Genomic DNA, 20129 nt, shown 5'->3' on the forward strand with positions numbered 1-20129 from the left:
CATAGCTGTAAGCCCCGGCTCAACCGGGCCTGAAGTGTTTGAGATTTTTCCCATTTAGGGAGTCTTTTTCTTTCTTTTCTTCTTTCTTTCTTTCTTTCCTTTCCTTTCTTCTTTTCTTTTTTCTTTTTTTTTTCTTTTTCTTTTTCTTTTTCTTTTTCTTTTTCTTTTTCTTCTTTTTCTTTTTCTCTTTTTCTTTTTCTTTTTCTTTTTCTTTTTCTTTTTCTTTTCTTTTTCTTTTTCTTTTTCTTTTTCTTTTTCTTTTTCTTTTCTTTTCTTTCTTTTTCTTCTTTCTTTTTCGAAACATCCCCACACTTTGAAGGCACAGGTAATAAGGACCAAGGCAGCCAAAAGCGAGAGGCCTCAATTCAATCAGAGGAGAAAGCTGACGCAGCCAAGCCAAGGAGAGCTGAGATACATCTCCCTGGTTTTTGAAAAAGGAAAACTGGGCAGCCTGCGCCTGCAGCCACGTTCCCGCGGCCGGGTTTTCCAGCTCGCCGGGCCGAGCGTCTCGCGAGCGCCCCCCTGAAGGGCCCCCAGCCTCGGCGGAGGCCGCGCCGCGCCGCGCCGGCCGTCGCTGCCCCCCTCCGGGGCCCCGCCCGGCCCCGCCCCCGCCGCCCCGGCCCCGCCCCCGCCCCCGCCGCCCCCGCCCCGCCGCGCGCGGTCCTCCCGGGCTCGCGGACCGACTCGGGCGAGCGGGCGGCGGCGCTCGGCATTGTGGCAGGCGGCGGGGGCCGGCGAGGGCGCCGGGGCCGCGGGCGGCGGCGGGGCGCGGGGAGGCGCGGGGCCGGCCTCCGCGGGGCCGCTCGGGGCGCTCACCTGCCGGCGCGTAACTTCGGAGCCGGGGCGCGCGAGCCCGCGGAGCGCTCGGAGCGCCGGGGCGCCGGGAGCGCAGAGGGGCGCGCGGGAGCCCGGCCGGGAGAGCGGGCGCCGGGCCCCACGGACCGCACGGGCTGGCGCGGCCGGGCGCCGGGAGGACGGCGAGGCGGCGGCGGCGGCGGCGGCGGCGGGGCCGGGGCCGGGGCCGGGGAGCGCGCCCCGCGGGAGAGGCGCCCGAGCCTGGCCGCGGGAGCATGTGGGCCCGGAGCGGAGCGCGGGGCGCGCTGCTGCTGGCGCTGCTGCTCTGCTGGGACCCGAGGCTGAGCCGAGCAGGTAGGGAGCGACCGGGCACGCGGGCGGGGGTCGGGGCCCGCTGCGCCCGGCTGCGCGAAGTTGGAGCGGTCGAGCGCCGCGTCCGCCCGCACGGGGAGGCGCAGGGGCCGCGAGTGGGAAGGTGGGAAGGTGGGAAGGTGGGAAGGCAGGTCTCCCCGCCCCACCAGCCACCCCCGGGGGCGCGGCCGGGTGCCCCAGAGGAAGCTCCCCGCTCCGCCGCCCGGGAGGACCCGGCCAGGAAGGCTGGCCTCCGGGGGACCCCGGGCTCCCCGCACACGGCGGCGGCAGAGGAGGAAAAGACGGGGCTCCGGCTGCTCGGGCCAGGTGTGCGCTGGCTCGCGGTGCGCCGGCAACTTCCCAGCCGTGCGGGCGGCTCGTGCAAGCTCCTACGCGCTGCGCCCCCGAGACCCGCAGACGGGAAGGAGCGAGAGACCCGCGGGGCGCCCCGCTACCCAGGGAGGCCGGCTGTAGAAGGGGGAAGGGCCGAGCACTGCTCCTGGCGTGGCCCGCGACCGCAGGATCCGCAGGTCGGGAAGGAGTCTTTTTTTTTTTTTTTTTTTTTCTCTTCTTTCTGGGGTTTGGTGTGTGTTGGGGTGGGGGCAGAGTACGTAGCGATCCTGCCAAGTTTCCTTGTAAATGGGTCACTGACATCCCCCCACCCCCACCCCCACCCCCCGTCCGGGGAGCCGGCGCGAGATGCGCTTGCCTACAGTGGGCCTGCAAGATGCGTTAAGGGGGTTGGTAGGCTCCTAAAATAAAGTCCCTACCGCCACGGCACCACCCCCTCGCCCTGGCTGTGCACACCTCTCGCTCGCCTGGAGCTGGGCCCCGCGCCGCCGACTGGGCTGCGACTCCTAAGGCGAGCGGGAGGACGCACGGGAGCCCACCTGCCTTGGGTGCGGGAACCCGAGGAGCTGGACGCCGCGGCTCCTGGGGCGGGGCTGGGGCAGGGGGTCGTCCCGCGTGGAGCCCTCCGAGTTGGGGCTGAGAATGGGGCAGGAAAGCTGGCGCAGAAAGTGGACGAGGTGACGCAGCCCCCCCCCCCCACTACACCCCGATGGCCAAAGACTCCTCGCTCTGGAATTAATGATTCCCACGGCCTGGGAGCGAGGGCTTGGTTTTAGCACATCCTCCACTTTTTCCCCCCCCAGCCCTCTGTTGTAAAGTTACGACACAATCATTTGATCCGAGTTAATTACGATTTGGGCAGACTCAGGTATTTAAAGCAGTGTTTTGAAGTTGGAAGGTAATGATGGGGGAGGGGGCAGGCTGCTGAATGACCAACCTTGTTTTAAAGAGCGCAGTTGAAGGTGGGAGTTGCTGGGCTGGGGTGTTGGTTTCTGGTTTGAGGGTGTTTGAGGGGAGGTGATTGAAGGGTAGGGTGAAGCCTCTGTAAACGCCACTTGGGCAGCATCGGGGCTTGGGAAACTGTTTTAGAACCAGCCGCGCAATGGGATCAGGGATAAATACTGAGGTTACAGGGGAGGGGAAGGAAGGGGAGAGGAGGGGAGGGGGGAGGGCCTCCGCTGGGCAGGAAAAAGGCAAGACTGGTTGGCCTAGAGTTGGGCTGGGGAGGCTGGGGGTGGCCTGCCTTTCCTGCTTAACAAAGCATCCAGCCCCCACCTTCCCCAGAGGAAACCCCAGGCCCAGGGCTTTGATGGATTTGGGCACAAACGGAGCCCAGCCAGAAGTGGCCTCTAATACCGGGCTTTGATTTCTCACTAGTGAGCAGAACCGGTGTTGGAATTGTGCTCATTACTTAGCGCGGCAGGGGCTGCCTGCCCACCAGCCTACAGTGGGCCCAACTGGTGGGGTCCGCGTGCAGTCCCCCCTCTGCCCAGAATCTGAAGCCCTTAGAAAATCTGCCTTCAAGGAGGGGAGAACATGCCCCCTCCTCCCACGCAGCCCGTTTCTCCGATGCCACAGGCACAGAACATCTGTCGGAATGTTCTTGGGGTCTGCCCGGTGGATCCGTCACGAGTCCCATTTCACTGCTGGGGAAAAGCAAGGCCAGAGTGTTGGCTCTTCTCAATCTTGCTTGACCACAGATGGCGGACTTGCGTGCAGGACTGCTCCTCTCTAATAGCCAGGCTGCTTCAGGTCACACTGGACGCCTCCTCGTGGCCCCATCCACCTCTGCCTGAAGGCATATATCAAGCTGATGGAGATAAGGCTGTCTCCACAGAGCAGGGCTCTCTCTGGGAGGTGTCCAAGCTCCGTCAGGTGGCAGGCACTTTGTCTCTTTTCCCTCACCCCCCTTCCCAGTGGATATGGGGATGAGCTCCCTTTACAGCACTAAGGGATTTTTAAGCCATAAAGTTTGATGGTGGAAAAATCAAACCCGGAACCATAAAATACAGACCCTTAGAAGGAGGAGGTGTCAGCAAGTGACTGGCCAGCAGAGGCCACTTCAAAAGCCCCTGTTGGCCCTCAGGATCTCCTCTCACCGTACCGTTAGCCTTTCCAGGAGTTTTTAAAGAGTCTTGCCTTGGCTTCTGGCTGGGATGGTTGAGAAGGGACCGTGGAATCATGATAACACATCTTTTTAAGATGCAATTAAAGTCAGAGTTTTCCCAGTCTCTGCTGTGTGTGCATGTGTGTGCATGTGGGTGGGTGTGTGCATGTGGGTGGGTGTGGTGCGGTGGCCCATTTTGCGTCACCCTCTACACTGTAGCAAACACCCATCTCAAACAAATGGAAAATCAAGAGTGTCTTAATGTGCTTTCTCATTAAAGTGAAAGTATCACTGCAGGGGAAGAAATTCGGAGGTAATTTCTCTCCTTCCTCCTCTCTCCACCCCCACCCCAAACTGGGAATTCCAGAGGACAAAACAGTTCCCCTCTTTTCCCACCCCTTTCCTTAACTGCTGAAGCTTTGGGACAGGCCCTGACTTGCCCTGGGGAGGGGGGGAAGAGGGGTATATATGGGGACTCAGGGATAGATCTGGAATCTGAACTCAGGCCTCACAAACCTCAGGCTAGTTCTGGCTCCTTCTTTCCACCTGGCTGCATGGGTCTGGGACTGAGCTGTTGAATTGAGGCCCTAGGGAAGGCAGGCTGCTAAAGATAAGGTTTGTTTGGTAGTTAGGTCAGACTGAGACTTGTAGTGGGATGGGGAAAAGAGGTGGAGTCAGGAATGCTGACCCCAGACAGGTGTAAAGGGCTGGGCCAGAGGTCAGGCCCTGAGACTAGCCAGGTGCCCAAAGGTAGCTCCACCCCTGATCCCTAACCCATCCCAGGTGAGATAAACCACTGGCCACGCTCCCTTGGAGTGTGGGACTAGCTGGCTCTACATTTTAAAACTCTGCCTTCATTTGTATAGATGGGACAAAATATATTTTTAGTTTTTATTTTGAAGCTTTGGGGAGCCCATCTCCTCCCCACCCACTCTGTTGAGTTTCTGGCTGTCAGGCCTGAGATGAGATCTTCCCATCTCCCCTTCCCTTCCTCCCCACACTCTTCTAAAGAGGGTGTGGGCTGCTTAGGACTTTGGGGATGAGGGTAGAGAAGGACTCCCTCATTCCAAGTGCTTAAGAGAGTAAGGTTAGTGATTTTAAAGGGTCCGTCCTGGATCCCCCCTCCCTCTAAGTGTGTTCTTCTGACCCTCAGCCCTGGGGTGGGGTCGCAGAGAGACATCCATCCGGGAGCCCACCTAGCAAGGCCTGTAGGAAAGGAAGGGAGGCGGGGTCACGGGACTTAGGGAGTAAAGAGAACCTGCCACCAAGGCCGAGTGGCCCCCAGCAGAGAAGGGAGGGTGCGGGCATCCGAGGCCACAGCCGAGCCTCTCAGGGCCTCCTCTTCCTTCTCCTCCTCACCAGTTTCCTAAACAGCTTCCACAAATGGAGTCATTAAAACTGTGAAGGCAAAATGAAACCAAACAAGTGCCTTCTGTGCTTTTCTGTTTCTTGTCTTTATTTTTTTTTAAAGGGAAAATTAAAATTCCGTAATTAGAATAATAGGAGGAAGGGCAGTTTCAGGAAGGTCGAGGGAATCAGGTGCACTGGCCCCTTTGATTTGCTTCCCGAGTTGGGGCTGGGGCCCCAGCTGCCCGGGGGATGTCTCCCCACCCTCGTTATGGGGAGCCGCGGGCGCCCCGGAGCTGGCCAGGGCTCCCGGCTGTGAGCTGGGCGCGTGGCGGATTCGCACTCAGCCCCGCGCCCCCACCAGCCGGCCTGTGCAGGTCCCGCGGTGCCCCTTCCTCTGCGCAGCTTTTTCTCGATACTGGCAGCAAAAACACATGCTGGAGTGCGCGCATACAGCAGCCGCGTCCCCGCTCCCCAGCCCTTTCCTTCCCTCCCTTCTCTCCGAAAGCGCCCCGACCTGATCAGCGCCTCCTGGCCCGGCACGGAGTGGGCTCGGGGTGGGCTCCTTGCCTCCATAGTGCCGCTTACCTGGGGCCACGCATCTGGGCGCCCCGCCCCTCCACCCTGCGCCCCCTGCTCCGCGTCCCCCTCTCCTTCTCACCCTCTCCTTGCATCCCCTTACCTCCCCTCCCCTGCCGAGCTGAGTCCTGGGAGAGGTGGGGGGAGAGGGGGAGCCTCCTGGAGCTCCAAGCCACCTGAGCAGGTGAGGGTACCCAGCCCAGCCTCCATCCTCACCTCCCAGAACCGCCGGGCTGCCCCCAGCGCCTCATAACTTTCCCTGCGGGGCGAGGCCCGGTTTTCCGGGAAGGCAGGCTGTGGGTGTGAGAGTGTGTATCAAGGACTGTCGGTGTTGTAGGGGTGAGAACGTGTATTGCGGAGGTGGGAGTGTGCAGTGGGAAGGGAGAGTAGGTGTGGTGTTGCGTTGGGGTGTTGGGGAATGGAGATGAACGTGCGGGACCAATAGATGTGCCGATGAGGGTTGTGCCTTTTGTATATGGGTGCGTGCGATGGAGGTGACTACGTGTGTTTGGGGGTGTGGGGGTGTGTGCATATGGGCACAGCTGTGGTGTGTTTGTGTATAAATAGGTATGTGTGGTGTGGGGACAGTGAGTCACCACCAGGCATGAGAAGCTCCATCCATTGTATTCTGTTGGGGATGTCTCTTCCTGATGGGACCCAGGCCATTTGCCCTTTAGCACTATGGAGATCTTATTTTGCCCTGCACTGGGGGTTGTGAGCAGGATTTGGTCCAACTGCCAAGTTCTGGAGTTGGAAGGCAGAGGCCAGCTTCCCCTGCCCCCCACTACACACACACACACTCTTGAGGGCAGATAGGTCAGGTAGGTCCTGCTGCTCCAGAGGGAGGAAGGTCAACCATAGATAAGTCCTAAAACCAGTCCAGGAACTTGATCGATGGCCCCCAGGACGAGGGTCTGAGTCCTTGGGTCACCTTCAGTTGACTTGCAGCTTACCAAGAACAGTGGCAGCACCCGTGGTTTGGAGATCTGCTCTCTGACCTGGCTCAGCCTCATGCTGCAGCCCTCTGGAGACAATGAGGTCTCCTCTGGAATTTGCTAGAGTAGAGGCAGGCAGAGAGCTTGAGTGAGTGGCATCCCTACATAAGCAGGCATGGCTGGGGCTGGGGCTCTCAGTGGAGGCAATTGAAACAGGACACTTGCACACAGACACACACAAGAGCCGTACTCCACTGTCCTCACCACTTCCTTGGTCACCAAGAGTCCCTCTGCTTTCCCACTTCTGCCTATATTGATTGACTGCCATCCTCAGCTCTAGGGTCAAAGATGGGCCCTTGTGCAGCAGGGGGACCTATAGGAAAGTCGCAGCCCCGCTGCTGGTGCATATTGGTTTAGTTTATAAAAAAAAAACCCAAACTCTCTTATAGATGGGACCTCACTTGGTCCTTGTAAGAACTCCACCGGCCAGGAGGATGGTCACCTAAGAAGCTGACCTGGATCCCAGGTTGGAACCAGAGCAGCCCTGGTGCCAACCCTCAGGGTGGTCACTGGGCTGGATGCTCATGTCCACTTCAAAACTGTTAGGACATTCAGAGAGTCTCAGATGCCAGGTGAGGGCGGTGATGGTATATGTAGGGAGAGCACAGCAAAGAGTAAACTTTCCTAGCCTTGGGGCTTCCTGGAGGGGGTGACGTGAGCCAGACCTTGACTCTCTTTTTCAGGTCTTTCTAAGAGCATGTCCTGAAAAGACGGGGTGGGGGCCTGCTAGCTGGAGCACCTGGGCAGGGGGGCCTGGCCCCAGGCCTCTCCCACTCTCAGAAAATTGGCCCTATCGGCACCTGCTCAGCCACCATCTTGGGCCAGCCCAGTCCTTGGTGGGGCAACCCCTGGTCGTATGTCCACTCCTGGGCCTCTCAGCCTCATCTGAAGGGGTGCGCCTTGGGAAACTGACCCTCAGCTACCTCTGACTGCAGGCTGGGACCTGGGGCGGAAGATTGAGAGGAAAAGCTATCTTATTCCTTGATTCTCTCCCTGTGGCTCTTTTTATTTAAAAAAATTTTTTTAAAGATTTTATTTATTTATGCGTGAGAGACACAGAGAGAGAGAGGCAGAGACACAGGGAGAGGGAGCCCGATGTGGGACTTGATCTCAGGTCTCCAGCATCAGGCCCTGGGCCGAAGGGGGCGCTAAACTGCTGCGCCACCTGGGCTGCCCCTCCCTGTGGCTCTTGAGGATGAGTGAGTCCAGGAAACACTTCTTAACCACTGGTCAGCTGACTTTCTAGAGGGGCCTCACTGGCCTTGGCAGCTCACCTTGCTGTGCTGTGCCTCAATTGCCTCATCTGTAAAATGGGGGTAATAACACCATCCTCATGGGGTGGTTTTAAGAATCACACAACCTGATTATGATAAAGCACTTAGCATGGGGCCTGGCACATAGCGAGTATGGACAGCCCTGTGATGCCAGAGTCAGCTTCCTCTAGGGGCATGCGAGGAGGAGAAAGGCCTAGGCCTAGCAGCTCCTGGCCTAGGAGTTAGGAGACTCTAGTGTTTGCTCTTATGCTGCTGTGTGATGGGGGCCTTTTACTCTCTGGGTTCTGGTTGGTCTCCCCTTCTGGAAGTTTGGGGTGGGGAGAAATGGAAGGATGACCTTTAAGGGCCTTGGGGTTTGGCTTTTGTTTTGCCTAGTTCCATCTGAAGAGGCCCCAGCAGCCAGCAAGAGGCAGAGGTAGCTGAGGCCCAGAAGCACTTGTGTTTACACAGGCCCCTCTAGAAAGTCAATATATCGACTGGAATGCCCTTGTGAACATTATGTGGCCCTGGGTCTCTCTCTCTCTCTTCTCTCTCAAGCCATAAATCACCCGTCGGGACTTCAGTCCCATGTTCCTGCTCCATGAGCGTCTCCTGTCTCAGAGGCCAAGAGCCCCAGATGCCAAGCAGGGCCCAGGGGCAGAAAAGGACCCTACAGGCAGAGGCAGCGTGAATATGCAAGAGAAGAGGCACTTGTTCCCACACACACACACCCTCCCACCCCCATCAAGGCTCAGGGGGCGCTGTGGAGGAGGTGGGGGGAACACACTCTCAGACCCAGCCAGACCATTCACTGTTTCATTTTGCAGGGGTAGAGGCTGGTCCTGCGGTTGGGGAAGGAGGGATCCTGTCCCCACATCCTGTTGGAACACCAGCCCAGCCCTGAAACTCAGGTGCATGTGCATATTCATCCAAATAGAGCAAGCACTGGGCGATACAGTCCAAGTGGGGCAGAGCAGGGGCCTGACCCTTGAATGGATTTGTGTCGCTTTTTGAGGCCTGAGCCATGTGCCCAATGTGTGCTGCTGGGGTGCAAGAGTGGGAGATGGTGCAGCAGAGAGGAGCTCACTCAGGTGAGCTGAGCCACACGCACGGCCCGGGAGGGATCCAGTGCAGTGCTTGGACGGCAGGCTGTGCAGTCAGACCACTTGGGGTCAGGTCCTGGCTGGGGTCCCATCTGGCTCCAGGTCCGGGAGCAAGTCGTCTACCCTCTCTGAGCTTCAGTGTCTTCATTTGTAAAATGGGACTGCTAATAATGCCACACTCATCAGATTGTCATGGGGAACAATGAGGGAACATAGACAAGTACATTGCACCTTCTCGAGTGCTCAGTTGCATTCACGGTCCTCAGCAGCAATCATCATTACCGATGCCATGTATTGGGTGGTACAACAGGAAGTGCTGAGGCTGTTGAGAGAAGCTTCCTGCGGGAGGAGGAAGGTGGTGTTTGGCCTTTGAAGGAAGGACAGAGTTTGGGTAGGCAGAGAGGGCGTTCCTAGTAAGGGGGTGCGTTTGTAAGGGGGTGGGGGTGGGAACGTCTGGCTCATCAACCCAGGAAACAAATTCCTAATTCAGCCCCTGACTTGTATCTGATCATCTGGTACAACAGGAATTCTGGGCCCAGGGGTCCCTTGATACTTTGAAAGAGCCAGGCTTTGGAATTAAAAGCACTCACTCACTGAGAGCCTGGGCCAGGTGGCTCAGTGCTCTGGACCTGTCTGGAAGGTGACCTGCCACCTTCACTGGGCAGTGGTGTGCTGTGAGATGGCAAAGGTAATCCTGGCATGGAGTAGGTTCTCTTGATTTCTATTGCCTTCCCTCCTTCCTGCCTCCCCCCCCACCCCCCAGCCTGATCTATCTGGCTAACACCTGGGGTGAGGGTGCTGAGCCTTGCTTTTCTCTGTGCATCTCTGGGCAAGAGAGCAAGAAGACGGAGTGGAAGCTTCCAGGTTGACCTGAGAGCCAGGGAGAGGGGCAGGATGAGGGAGGCTGCCTGCCTTTTCTGGCCCCTGGTGTTCACCGAAGCCTGGCGGGTACCAGGAGGCATCCCCAAGGTCTGGGAGGCACATCTTCTGAGATCACCCAGGAGCCTGCAACCCCCAGGGGCCTCCAGTGGCGTCTTGAGGCATTACCGGGGTCAGGAGACAGGAGCTGAAGGAAAGCAGCTCTGTAATGCAATCAGAGGCGCCCGCCTGCCCAGCCTGGGGCCTGAGCACCCATGGAGGATGGAGAGCTTACAAGAAATTGAGTCAGAAATTCCAGGAAAGTTGTTCCTGGTTCCTTCTCCCATCCTACCTTTGGGCATTCTGTGACACAGCAGGGCAGAGCGAGACTCAACACAATGAGCAGTGGCCTGGGACCAGGTGGCAAATGTTGCAAGGGGCAGCCTCCTGCCCTTCCCTTCCCTTCCCTTCCCTTCCCTTCCCTTCCCCCTCCCCCTCCCCTCCCCTCCCCCTCCCCCTCCCCTCCCCGAGCCAGGGCCCTGGGGACCTGGGTGGAGGCAGGATGGGGTTGAACAACTAGGTCATGAAAGAGCAGCTGTGATGCTAGGTGATGAGGGGACTGGGTCTGATTTTGTTCCCTCGCATGTCCCTGGTGCCAAGCACAGTCCCTGGCCCATAGAAGGTGCTGGATAAACACTTGTAGAATGAATGAATGAGAACTCACGGTCAGGCCTCACTCACGCAGGTAGTCTCTATGATTCAGTCCCTACCGTGCTGTGGACTTGCTGCTTGAATGTAACCAAAGAATCAAGAGATCCTAGTTGCTTCGCTTGCAGCCTCCCTCTTTGCCTACCTCTCTCCCTTCATTCTCTTCTGCTTCTATCTTGGAGCATTTACTAGGTACCAGCCCTGATGAAAGTCAGAGCCAAGTCTTCAGTGCTCGGAGCCCCTAGCTATGAGAGAGTTTAGTCACTAGGTCCAGGGGAGCTGCAGAGAATTAACCAAGCATCGTAGCCAAGTGCCTTCAGGCCCCTGTGTGCAGAAAGTGGCCTGGCAGGCATTTGCCAGGCTGGTTAACTTTGTACTTACCTGCAAGGTGGCCTTCACATGGGATAGCTGGCCCAGCCCCTTGCAAAATGTTTGTTTCCTACTTATATTCCCAACCCTATGGATCATTCGCCCCCAGCTTGCCTCTTGGGGCTCAACAGAATGTCCATTGCATGCGCAGGGACTCTGGGGCCTGGGATTACATGTGGGCTGAGAGGGTATTTCTTGAAAGCCCATGGGCAGGGTCTGACCACAGCTCTCAGCCCTCCATAGCAACTGCCACCAAGGATCTGGGTTTGGTGCAGGGGAACAGTTTTGGCTGCAGGGTCTGATGGAGCCAAATTCTCCCTGGCACTGTGTTCAGTGCCAACATTCAGGGAGCTTCCCTGGGAGATTGATCAACCCCCTCGGGTCCTTGGCCGAGGCAGCAGTAGGCCTGGCCAGTACCATGCTCGCAGCTGGGCACCCACTGGTTCTTGCCAGGAGCCCCGATCCCAGGCTGAGCTGGAATTACTGCCTGGTAGCCAGATAGCCTGGGGCTGCTGGGCATGATGACCCCTGCTGCAAATCTGATCTGGCCCCATATTTTCCTGCTGGCACGCCCCACTTCTGTACACAAACACACATACACTCACGCAGAAGAGACAACAGCAGAAAGAGCCCTGAGCTAAGGATTGGGAGGCCTCCTGGATTCTAGTCCTGTCCACACAGCTAATCTATGGTATGGCATTGAGGTAGGCCCTCTCCCTCTCTGGGCTTCAGTGTCCTCATCTGTCCAAATGAAGAGGGTCTGGCCTAGAATTAGAAAACTGCATTCAAGTCCGATATATCTGAGTCACAAACTGTAATTTCCTGAGCCTGTACCTCCTCACTGTAAAAAAGGAGCCCTGATTAGTTGTTGGGGAGACCAAATGAGATGGGGCATGGTCAGTAAATGTTGGTTTTCTTTTCTTTCTAGCCAGAAAGAAATGAATCTGCTAATTGCTGGTTTTAGCCCTCGCTTCTTTCTAGTAGTCCCCTTTTGGCATGAGAAATATCAGACATAAGATTCAGCGTGGCCCGCAGGGCGACTTGGTGATCCACCTGTGGTTACAGCAAGGGAAGAAGCCTGCATGTCATATGCATTTGGAAAGAGCACTGGACAAGACATCTAGAAGCTTCAGCTCTAAGGCCAACTCTATGACCAAGAAATCACTCCCCGTCTTTGAGCTTGAGTTTACCCATCAGCAAAAGGAATCAAAGCAGCTGCATGTCAGATAGGGTCAAAGGAGAATACACCCAGAGAGATGCTTTGGAAACTTCTGCAAACCCAAGGAGCTGATCTGAGGTGGAAGGAGGCGGGCAGAGCAGGATCTGTTGTGCCAGGGACTACGCAGTTCATCCGAGAGCTGTTTGCTGTGGGGCAGAGAGGGCCTACCTAGGTTTCCTTCCCTGGCTGGAACCCCCTGCCTGTTGGTGGGGCCTGGCTTCTCCCCTCACCTGGCTGGCCATGGCTCTTGAGCTAGATGACAGAGTTTGGGTCTCTTCCCATCCCTTACCATGCTGCACACCCCAGAGCAGAGGAGGCCGGGGTGCCACGTCAGGGAAGGTTAGTGTCAGAGCTGGCTTTGATGTGTCTGAGCCAGCACACCATCTGCCATGCCCACCAGAACTTACATAATCCCTCGGCCAGCTGCCCGTTCTTAGAAAACGGGGCAGGCAGGACCAGCAGGGAGTGAAGGGGCAGGGTTTTCTTCTCTCCCCTTTATTTCCTGGCAGCCCACACCTCCTCAGACTAGCATTCATTCTCTGAGCTGCTCCTACACTGTCTGGAGCCTGAGACATAAATGCAAAGTCAGAGTAAGGCCCAGGCTGGATGGGGTCATGGCAGGCCTCAAGGGCTGCTCGCTGCCTGGCCTCGCAGGCTTCAGGGGCATCTACAGGCTGCTTTCTGATAGCACTTGGCTAGTGTGCTGGCCAGCCTCCTCTCATCATTCCTCTGTGGGGCTCCAGTGGGGTGGGGCCAAGGGGGCAGCTCAAGCTTCTGGGAAGTAAAAGCAGATCCTCCCCCACTTCCTACAGAGATGTTCCCTTTCCCACATTTTATCATGTAATGAGCATTTTTAATATGTCAGAATAATAGCCAAATAACACCGCCCATTTATGACTAAGACCCAAGATCCAGTCATATCTTTTATTTGCTGACTGTGTGATGTTGGCCAGGGTGCTTCCACACTGTTGGTCTCCATTTCCTCATCTGGGAAATGAGAATAATAAAGCCTGCTTCCATAGCTGTCTTGAGGATTGAATCAGTTAATAATGCATGTAGAGGACAGAGAAGGGGTTCCACGAATGCTAGCCGTCATCCTTGGTACTCAGTTCCATATTCTCTCTCTCTCTTTCTCTCTCTCTCTCTTTTTTTCCCCTAAGAAAGTGATACAGAATGACCAACTCTGGGTCATTCTAGGAATGCAAGGTTGGTTCAAAATCCATTAATGTTCATGACATATGCCAAATTAGTATTACACACCAGAGTAATGAATCTAGGGAAACAAATTCATATGATTATCTCTAGAAATGCTGAAAAAGCCTTCATCAAAATTCAACATCCATTCATCATATAAACCCTCAAAAAATACCAATTAAGGGGTTCTTTTTAAAATTTTTTTTTTTATTTATTTATGATAGTTACAGAGAGAGAGAGAGAGAGGCAGAGACACAGGCAGAGGGAGAAGCAGGCTCCATGCACCGGGAGCCCGATGTGGGATTCGATCCCAGGTCTCCAGGATCGCGCCCTGGGCCAAAGGCAGGCGCCAAACCGCTGCGCCACCCAGGGATCCCTTAGCATGATAAAATATATACATGCCCTAATCCTAAAGCCAGTATCTTATCTAATGGGGAAACACTAAAGGCCTTTCCTTTAAGATCACTAATGAAGCATGGTTACCCACCATCTCTTTTCTTCAGCACTGTGCTAGAAGCATTCGCCAATGAGATTAAATGAGAAATCACTTAGAGGCACAAAAATGGGAAAAAATGAGGTAAAACTACCTTACCAGATGCTAAAACATACTGTAGCGCCTCCATAATTAAAACCGAGGCATAGGTGTGTGAATTGTCGGACAGACCAGTCAAACCTAATAAAAGTCCAGAACGAGACCCAAGTGCATAAAGAAATGCAGTATATGGCAAAGATGCTATCTTGGCCCACTGGGACAGAGACAGACTTTGAAATAAATAGTGCTGGGATAATTGGGTAGCTAGCCATTGGAAAAAGGTATAAGCTTTGATTCACATTTCACACCATAGAGGGAAAAAACAAACTCCAAATGAATTAGAGATCCAGACTTAAGTACTAGATGAAACCATGGGTGAATTTCTCCTTAACATTGGGGCGGGAAAGGCTTTCTAGCTATGATTCGGAATCCAGAGGCAATAAAATAAAAAATTGATCAAGTTTATTACATAAAGACTAAAATTTTTTTTGACAATAAAGCACCCTACACTAGTCAAAAGATGAAATATTTGACAAACCAGGAGGAGATGTTTGTGATATATTCCTCAGGCAAAGAACTAATACCCCAATTCAGAAAGCACTCTAAACTACTGAGGAACAAAGGACCAAAAGCCTGGTAAAAAGAAAAAGGAAGAAAAGAGACAGACAATTCACAAGACAAGATATATAAGTGACCCTCATACACGTGACTTCTAGAACTCTTCCCTTCAGGTACACCTTTATTGATACAAAAATACATACGCCCCCCCCCCCCAAAAAAAATAACGCTCATCATTTGTAATTGCAAAATATTGGAAATCACTTGAGTGCCCTGAAATTCAATCAGCTATGGCACAAGCACTCATCACAGCTCTTCAGGAGCTGACAGGGTATGTGACTCCCAAGACATACTGACGAGCAAAGGAGGCACGAAATAGTATCTATAGGATGTTGTCTTTCATGAAAGAGAGAAGTGGGTGTGACACCAGGCCAGATCCAGATATCTCTCTCTCTCTCTTAAAGATTTTTATGTATTTATTCACAAGAGACACAGAGAGAGAGGCAGAGACCTAGGGAGAGGGAAAAGCAGGGTCCCTGCAGGGAGCCTGATACGGGACTGGATCCCTGGACCCTGGGATCACACCCTGAGCCAAAGGCAGGTGCTCAGCCCCTGAGCCACCCATGTGCCCCTGGACCTCTCTTCTCATTTTGTTTTCATGGCTGCTTGAATGCTTTCTGCTTCCTCATACACGCACCTCCTACTTTGCTCATAGGTCCAAACGGTGGGCCCCGCAGGGGAGAGAGGTTCCCCGTGCTATTCCCAGGGAAGATGGAGAGGGCAGGACCCACCAGTGCTGTCCCTGCCCTGTCTTGAATTGTGACTCCTGGCTCCGTGTGGGCCTGAGCAGACCCCTTCAGCCCCCTGGGACTCGATTTCCTCTGTAAAATGGGTAATGAATCCTACAGCACTTGCCTCACAGAGAGGAGGTGGGATCATCATCACAGTTCATGTGTGTGCAAAGGGCTTTATTTATTATTTACCTACAGGATCTGCAAGTTGCTATTTGGGCCTCAGATAAGCCTTGGATCTTCCTTTTCCAGTCCCTCGACACACACAGGCACGCACACACACGCACAACTCCCATTCTTTACAGAGCTGTACAACATGCTGACGTGGCTGCTTCGTTTGCTTTTACTTTGATTAGTGAGGGTCCCATCCACACGCAGTCCATCTGTGTGCCAGGTGTGTTGTAGGCCCCCCAAGGCCCCGGCCACCCTCCTACTCTGGGCCTGTCCTCTTGCCCACATTCCGTTTCATAACTTGTAATCACTCTGGGAAGAAGGTCTCAGACAACCAGATGAGGGCTTGGAGAGGTGAGGTGACCCACCCCAATCTTCCAGATTTTATGTCAGAACCGGGTCTGGGTGTTACCCAGCCTCTAGGCTCCGAATTTAGTATTCCTTCCAGGACCCCACTCTGCATCCACTCCCCGGGCTGGGACCGGGTCTCACCCCCATACACCTCCCTGGACATCCCCCTGAGAGCTGGCTGCGCAGTGATGACTTGGGGAGTCATTGTGTGGTGAGTGCACAGAAGCCCCACAGCAGCTTTGTCAAAGGCAGCAGCCCCACCAGTGTGCCTCCGGTCATCTCAGTAAAGAGCTGATGGTCGGAACTGGGCTTTTCCCTGGGACCAGTCCGGGCCAGCAGGGCAGCCTTCTCATTCCAGCCTCTGCCTTTATAAAGGTTGGTCAGAGAGGGTGCGTATTCCTGTGGGAGGCTGGGAAGGAAGGGTAGCAGCCCCGAGGGCAGCTTGTCTGCATGCCTCAGGCCCCTGAAGGACAGGCATGGTCTGGGGGGAAGCGTCCCCCCCAGACCTGAGTCTCCCCAGAGAGGGAGGGGCCTTGGGCAGGCAGCGGAGGGCATAATTGCCGGAAGGTCATGCTCCAAGCCCTGAAAACTCTGCTAACCAGTCAATAAGTCGTTTATTACACCCTTGACAGCATCCTTCTTTGCCTCCGCCCTGGGTCCTGTGCAGTTTGCAGAGGGAAGGGCCGGGCCAGCTGAGGGTCTGGCCTCTCCAGGGAGAGGGGCCTCTGGAAGCCTGAAGTCAGTTGTCCTCCCCACCTTCCCACCACAGCCCACCGATCGCAGTGCTCGCAGAAGCCCCCCGGGCTGGGGGGAGCCCCGATCACTGCTGAAAAAAGCCAGCTAAACAAGTTTCCAAGTGCTTGAGCATCTCCACCTCCCTACCCTGGACTTCCTTTCCAAGGCTCCTTCTAGGGAATCCTAGTGCTTATCGCGCAGGGTCAGTGTGCGGAGCTTGGCAGGAGCCATGGCCTGAGAGAGCTTCTGAAGGGGCACGTGAGGGCCCATTTTTTGGCTTTTCTGCCCCTCACATGTCAAGGTGATGCCCATTGCTCATAGGCAGGGAGCACTTCGAGCAAAGAGCATCTTCACATGTGAATCTCAGCTGCTTAACGGCCCGGGAGGTCGTCAGGGTGATAGTTTGCACTTCCTTCTTGCCAGTGGGGGAACTGAGGCAGAGAGAGAGGGATGACTTACCCAAGTTTTTAAGGGACTTGCTTTGTGGCTGGCTGAGTTTTCACCCTTGCCAGACCTTTTCCACCCCAGCACAGCTGAGAAAGATTAAGAAAAGAAGCATTTTAGACTATTCTAGATTGTCTTTCCAGGGCCCCCATGTCTTACCTCTAGGACTTACCTCCAGGGAAGTCAACAGGAGATTGAGAGGAGCTGTCCGGGCTTTAGCTCTGAGTGTTCTGAGAGGGTAGGGGTGTATGCCCACTCATGAGCAGGCAAGCTGGTGGCCCTACAACAGGCAGTGCCTGGCCTCAGCCCTCCTGGCTATACCACATTCAAAGGCAGAAATCAGGCTTGAGCAAGAGCAAGCCAGCGGCCACTTCCAGCGGTCTGTCCACACAGAGTGACCTGGTTGACCCAGATGGCTCCTGGGCAGGGATGCTCCAGAGATAGCCATCACCCTTCTCTCTGCCCACTCTGCCCTCCCTGCCACATCAGGCCTCTGCCTTGGGGCACCTGGGCCACCTGTCCCCTCCCCAGAATATGTCCTACCCTTCCCTGGGCCGCTCACCATGGGTGGACAGCTGGGACCAGCTTTCCTATAAGGGAAATTCCAGATCCCACTAAATTCCAAATTCCATGGCCTTATCTGGCACCATTCTGTCTGGCCTGCGATGGGCTTCCTGGTGTGGGAGGAAGAACCTCCCTAACAGAGCAACTATTGGGGGGTGCCCACACTTTCCCACCACCCAAGCTCCCTGGGTGTGTCCTGCTAGTTTAGACCATGGCTGGAACACGCAGGTCGCCTATATGGAGAGCAACAAGCAGCAGTTTGGGGAAAAGGGGAGGGGCGGACAGTGGGCTTGGAATGGCAAGCAGGCCCCATAGAGGAGTCCTTGTCTCACATGTAACCCTTTTCGGAGCTGAGATGCCCATCAAAGCAAATCACAGCCTCTTGCTAAGCCTCGGTTTTCCCATCTGATAACTGTAGGGTGGGGGTTAAACTAGTGAACTCTGAGGCCCCTTAAAGCTTTCAGCTACACATTTTCTAAAATCCCTCTTAGCCCATCAGCCTGTAGAATTTCCCGAGGTCCCAAGAGGGCAGTTGCGACACTGGCTCTTTCCCAGTACTTCCTGTCTAGCCAGGACCCTGTAAACAGCTGACAAGAGTGGGTCCTGCAGCTGCAGGAATGTGCAGCCCCCATGTCAGCAGACATGCCTCTGCACGGAGTGACCCCCCTCACAAGCCACTGGATTTGCCATTGCTGGCTCCTTCCTGTCATCCTCATCCAGGTCTTGGCCCAGATATCCCTTCCTCAGAGAGTCCTTCCCTGATCCCCTGTCCCTTTTACTTTTCTTCTAGCACCTACTACAGACTGAGATGATTATTTGTGCACGTACTTCTGTGCTAGCTGGCTTATTATCTGTTATGCTGTGGCCTGTAAACTCCATGCAGGCAGGACGTGTCACTCACCCAGTAATATACCCACAGGGCCTGGAACAGTGCCTGGCACAGAGTGGGCCCTCGATGGGCAGGTGCTTGGTGAATGAATAATCAAGGTTGTACATGTGAATCTCTTAGAGTTTTTTCAAGATTCAAAATTTTTTCAAAATGCCTGGCCTTCACCCCTAGCGGTTCTGGTTTAGGAAGTCTATGCATATATGAACCCTTGTTAAAGAAAGACCCGCTCAGTGGTTCTCACCCTTGGCTGAATGACGGACTCACCTCTGTCTGGGTTCCCCCCAGAGATTCTGACTTAATTGGTCTTCGGGTCTGACCTGGGCATGGGAAGCCTTCAGAGCGCCCCAGGTGATCCTGCTGTGCTTCTAAGGTAGAGGACCCCAAGATCCAATTCTCTCCAAGGCCTTTCTGACCCAAAGTTCTGCATTCTTGGAAAGCCCTGCAAGTTTAAACCACCCTGTGTTCCACATGGCAAACCCAAACCTCCAGTGGGGTAACCTCCTTGCCCTCCCCCCTCCTGCACAGATAAAGAGTGGCTTGCTATGACCCTCGTGGGCAATCAGGGGCATGCCCAGAGCCCTGTGGCCCTTCTCCAAGTGACTTCCCAGGAGCGCTGGTGGCTCTGTGCATAGCCCAGCACCTCCTTTTCCTGGCAAAAGGGCTGAGCTCTGTTGGAACCTGTCTCTTCCCCTCCCTTGATAGCACACAGTTTTAAATAAGATCTTCATTTACCAGAAGTTCACACCACAGCTTATGTGTTATATGAGAAGCAGCAATCTTGTGCGCATGGGGAAGTGCGCTGAGCCACAGTCAGGGGGGCTGGAGGAGAAGCAGTGGCAGAGGGGGTGCGGGAGGAAGGAGGAACCCGTGGAATCCGAGCTGGCACCCTGCCCCGGCCCTGGCAGTGCCATGCTCCTCTTGGCTCAGCGCGTGGCGGGTGGGGGAGGTGCCCTCGCTCTGCCAGCTGACCTCACGGCTGCTGGAAAGCTTGGGGCTGGGTGGGAGTGTGATGTCACCGCCAGCTCTGCCAACTGCCCTCCCCTGCCCCCCACTGTGCTGCTCTGGATCATTTACATGTCTTCAGTTGCTTGAGAAGGGGCTCTTGCCCTTGACCTGCTTGCTAGGTGCCACTTGCCTTGCCTTGGAGGCTGTGATAAGGAAGGGATTTGGTGGCTGTGGACAGATGCCACTCCTCCCCCACGGTGTCCTGCCTCACTTCTTCCCACCTGGCCTGTGCAGCATCAAGATCAATAAACAAATTCCAGTTGTACAGGACTCGACAGTTTCCAGGGTGTCGTCATGCATTCCTCCCAGCTGATGTGGGTATGATTACCTTGCTTGTGCAGAGGGAGAAACTGAGGCTCGAGGGGTAAAGACTCTTGGGGCAAAGCTGCAGCCTTGTGCCAAGATCTCTGTTGGCCCTGCCTGTGTCCAGTGGGGGACTGGAGGGCAGGTCGCATCAGGTCTCTCAGTATGGTCTGCACTGTTTTTACTCTAGTGGTGTTTGTCTCTCCTGGTGACCTGAAAGCCAAGAGATCAAGGATCGAGTATCAGAGTGCCTATGACCTTGAGCCAGGCTGCTTCTCTCTTTAGGCCTCAGTTTCCCCAAAGGTAAACCAAAAGAGTTGGATTAGGTGGTTTTTTGGGAAGGTACTACCCTTCAGGTCCTCCTTGCAAGTTGTCAAATGTGCCCTCAAATTGAGGAGATGGGGTAAGAGGGTCTTGCAATGGCCCTGTCATGAGATCCGTGGTACTAGGCCGATGTGCATGTAATAAATATTGAGCCAACAAATGCTAAGCCGCATCCCCAGCCTCTGAATAAATAAAAAGTTGCCCAGAATAACAGCCCGGAAAATGCTCGGGCT

General features: G+C 55.0%; 1 protein-coding gene across 2 annotated transcripts in view; it reads left to right on the top strand.

Annotated features, from left to right (window-relative positions):
- The first annotated feature begins 1015 nt into the window (after window positions 1-1015).
- Window positions 1016-20129, top strand: part of UNC5B (unc-5 netrin receptor B) — a 78259-nt gene continuing 59145 nt past the window's right edge. For both annotated transcript variants that reach the window (XM_072823479.1, XM_072823480.1), the window contains exon 1: window positions 1016-1149. In XM_072823479.1, coding sequence (XP_072679580.1) covers window positions 1071-1149 — 79 coding nt within the window. In that variant the 5' untranslated portion in view covers window positions 1016-1070. The remainder of the gene's footprint in view (window positions 1150-20129) is intronic.

The sequence above is a fragment of the Canis lupus genome, chromosome 4 (genome assembly GCF_048164855.1).
Source record: "Canis lupus baileyi chromosome 4, mCanLup2.hap1, whole genome shotgun sequence".
NCBI classification, from domain to species: Eukaryota; Metazoa; Chordata; class Mammalia; order Carnivora; family Canidae; genus Canis; species Canis lupus.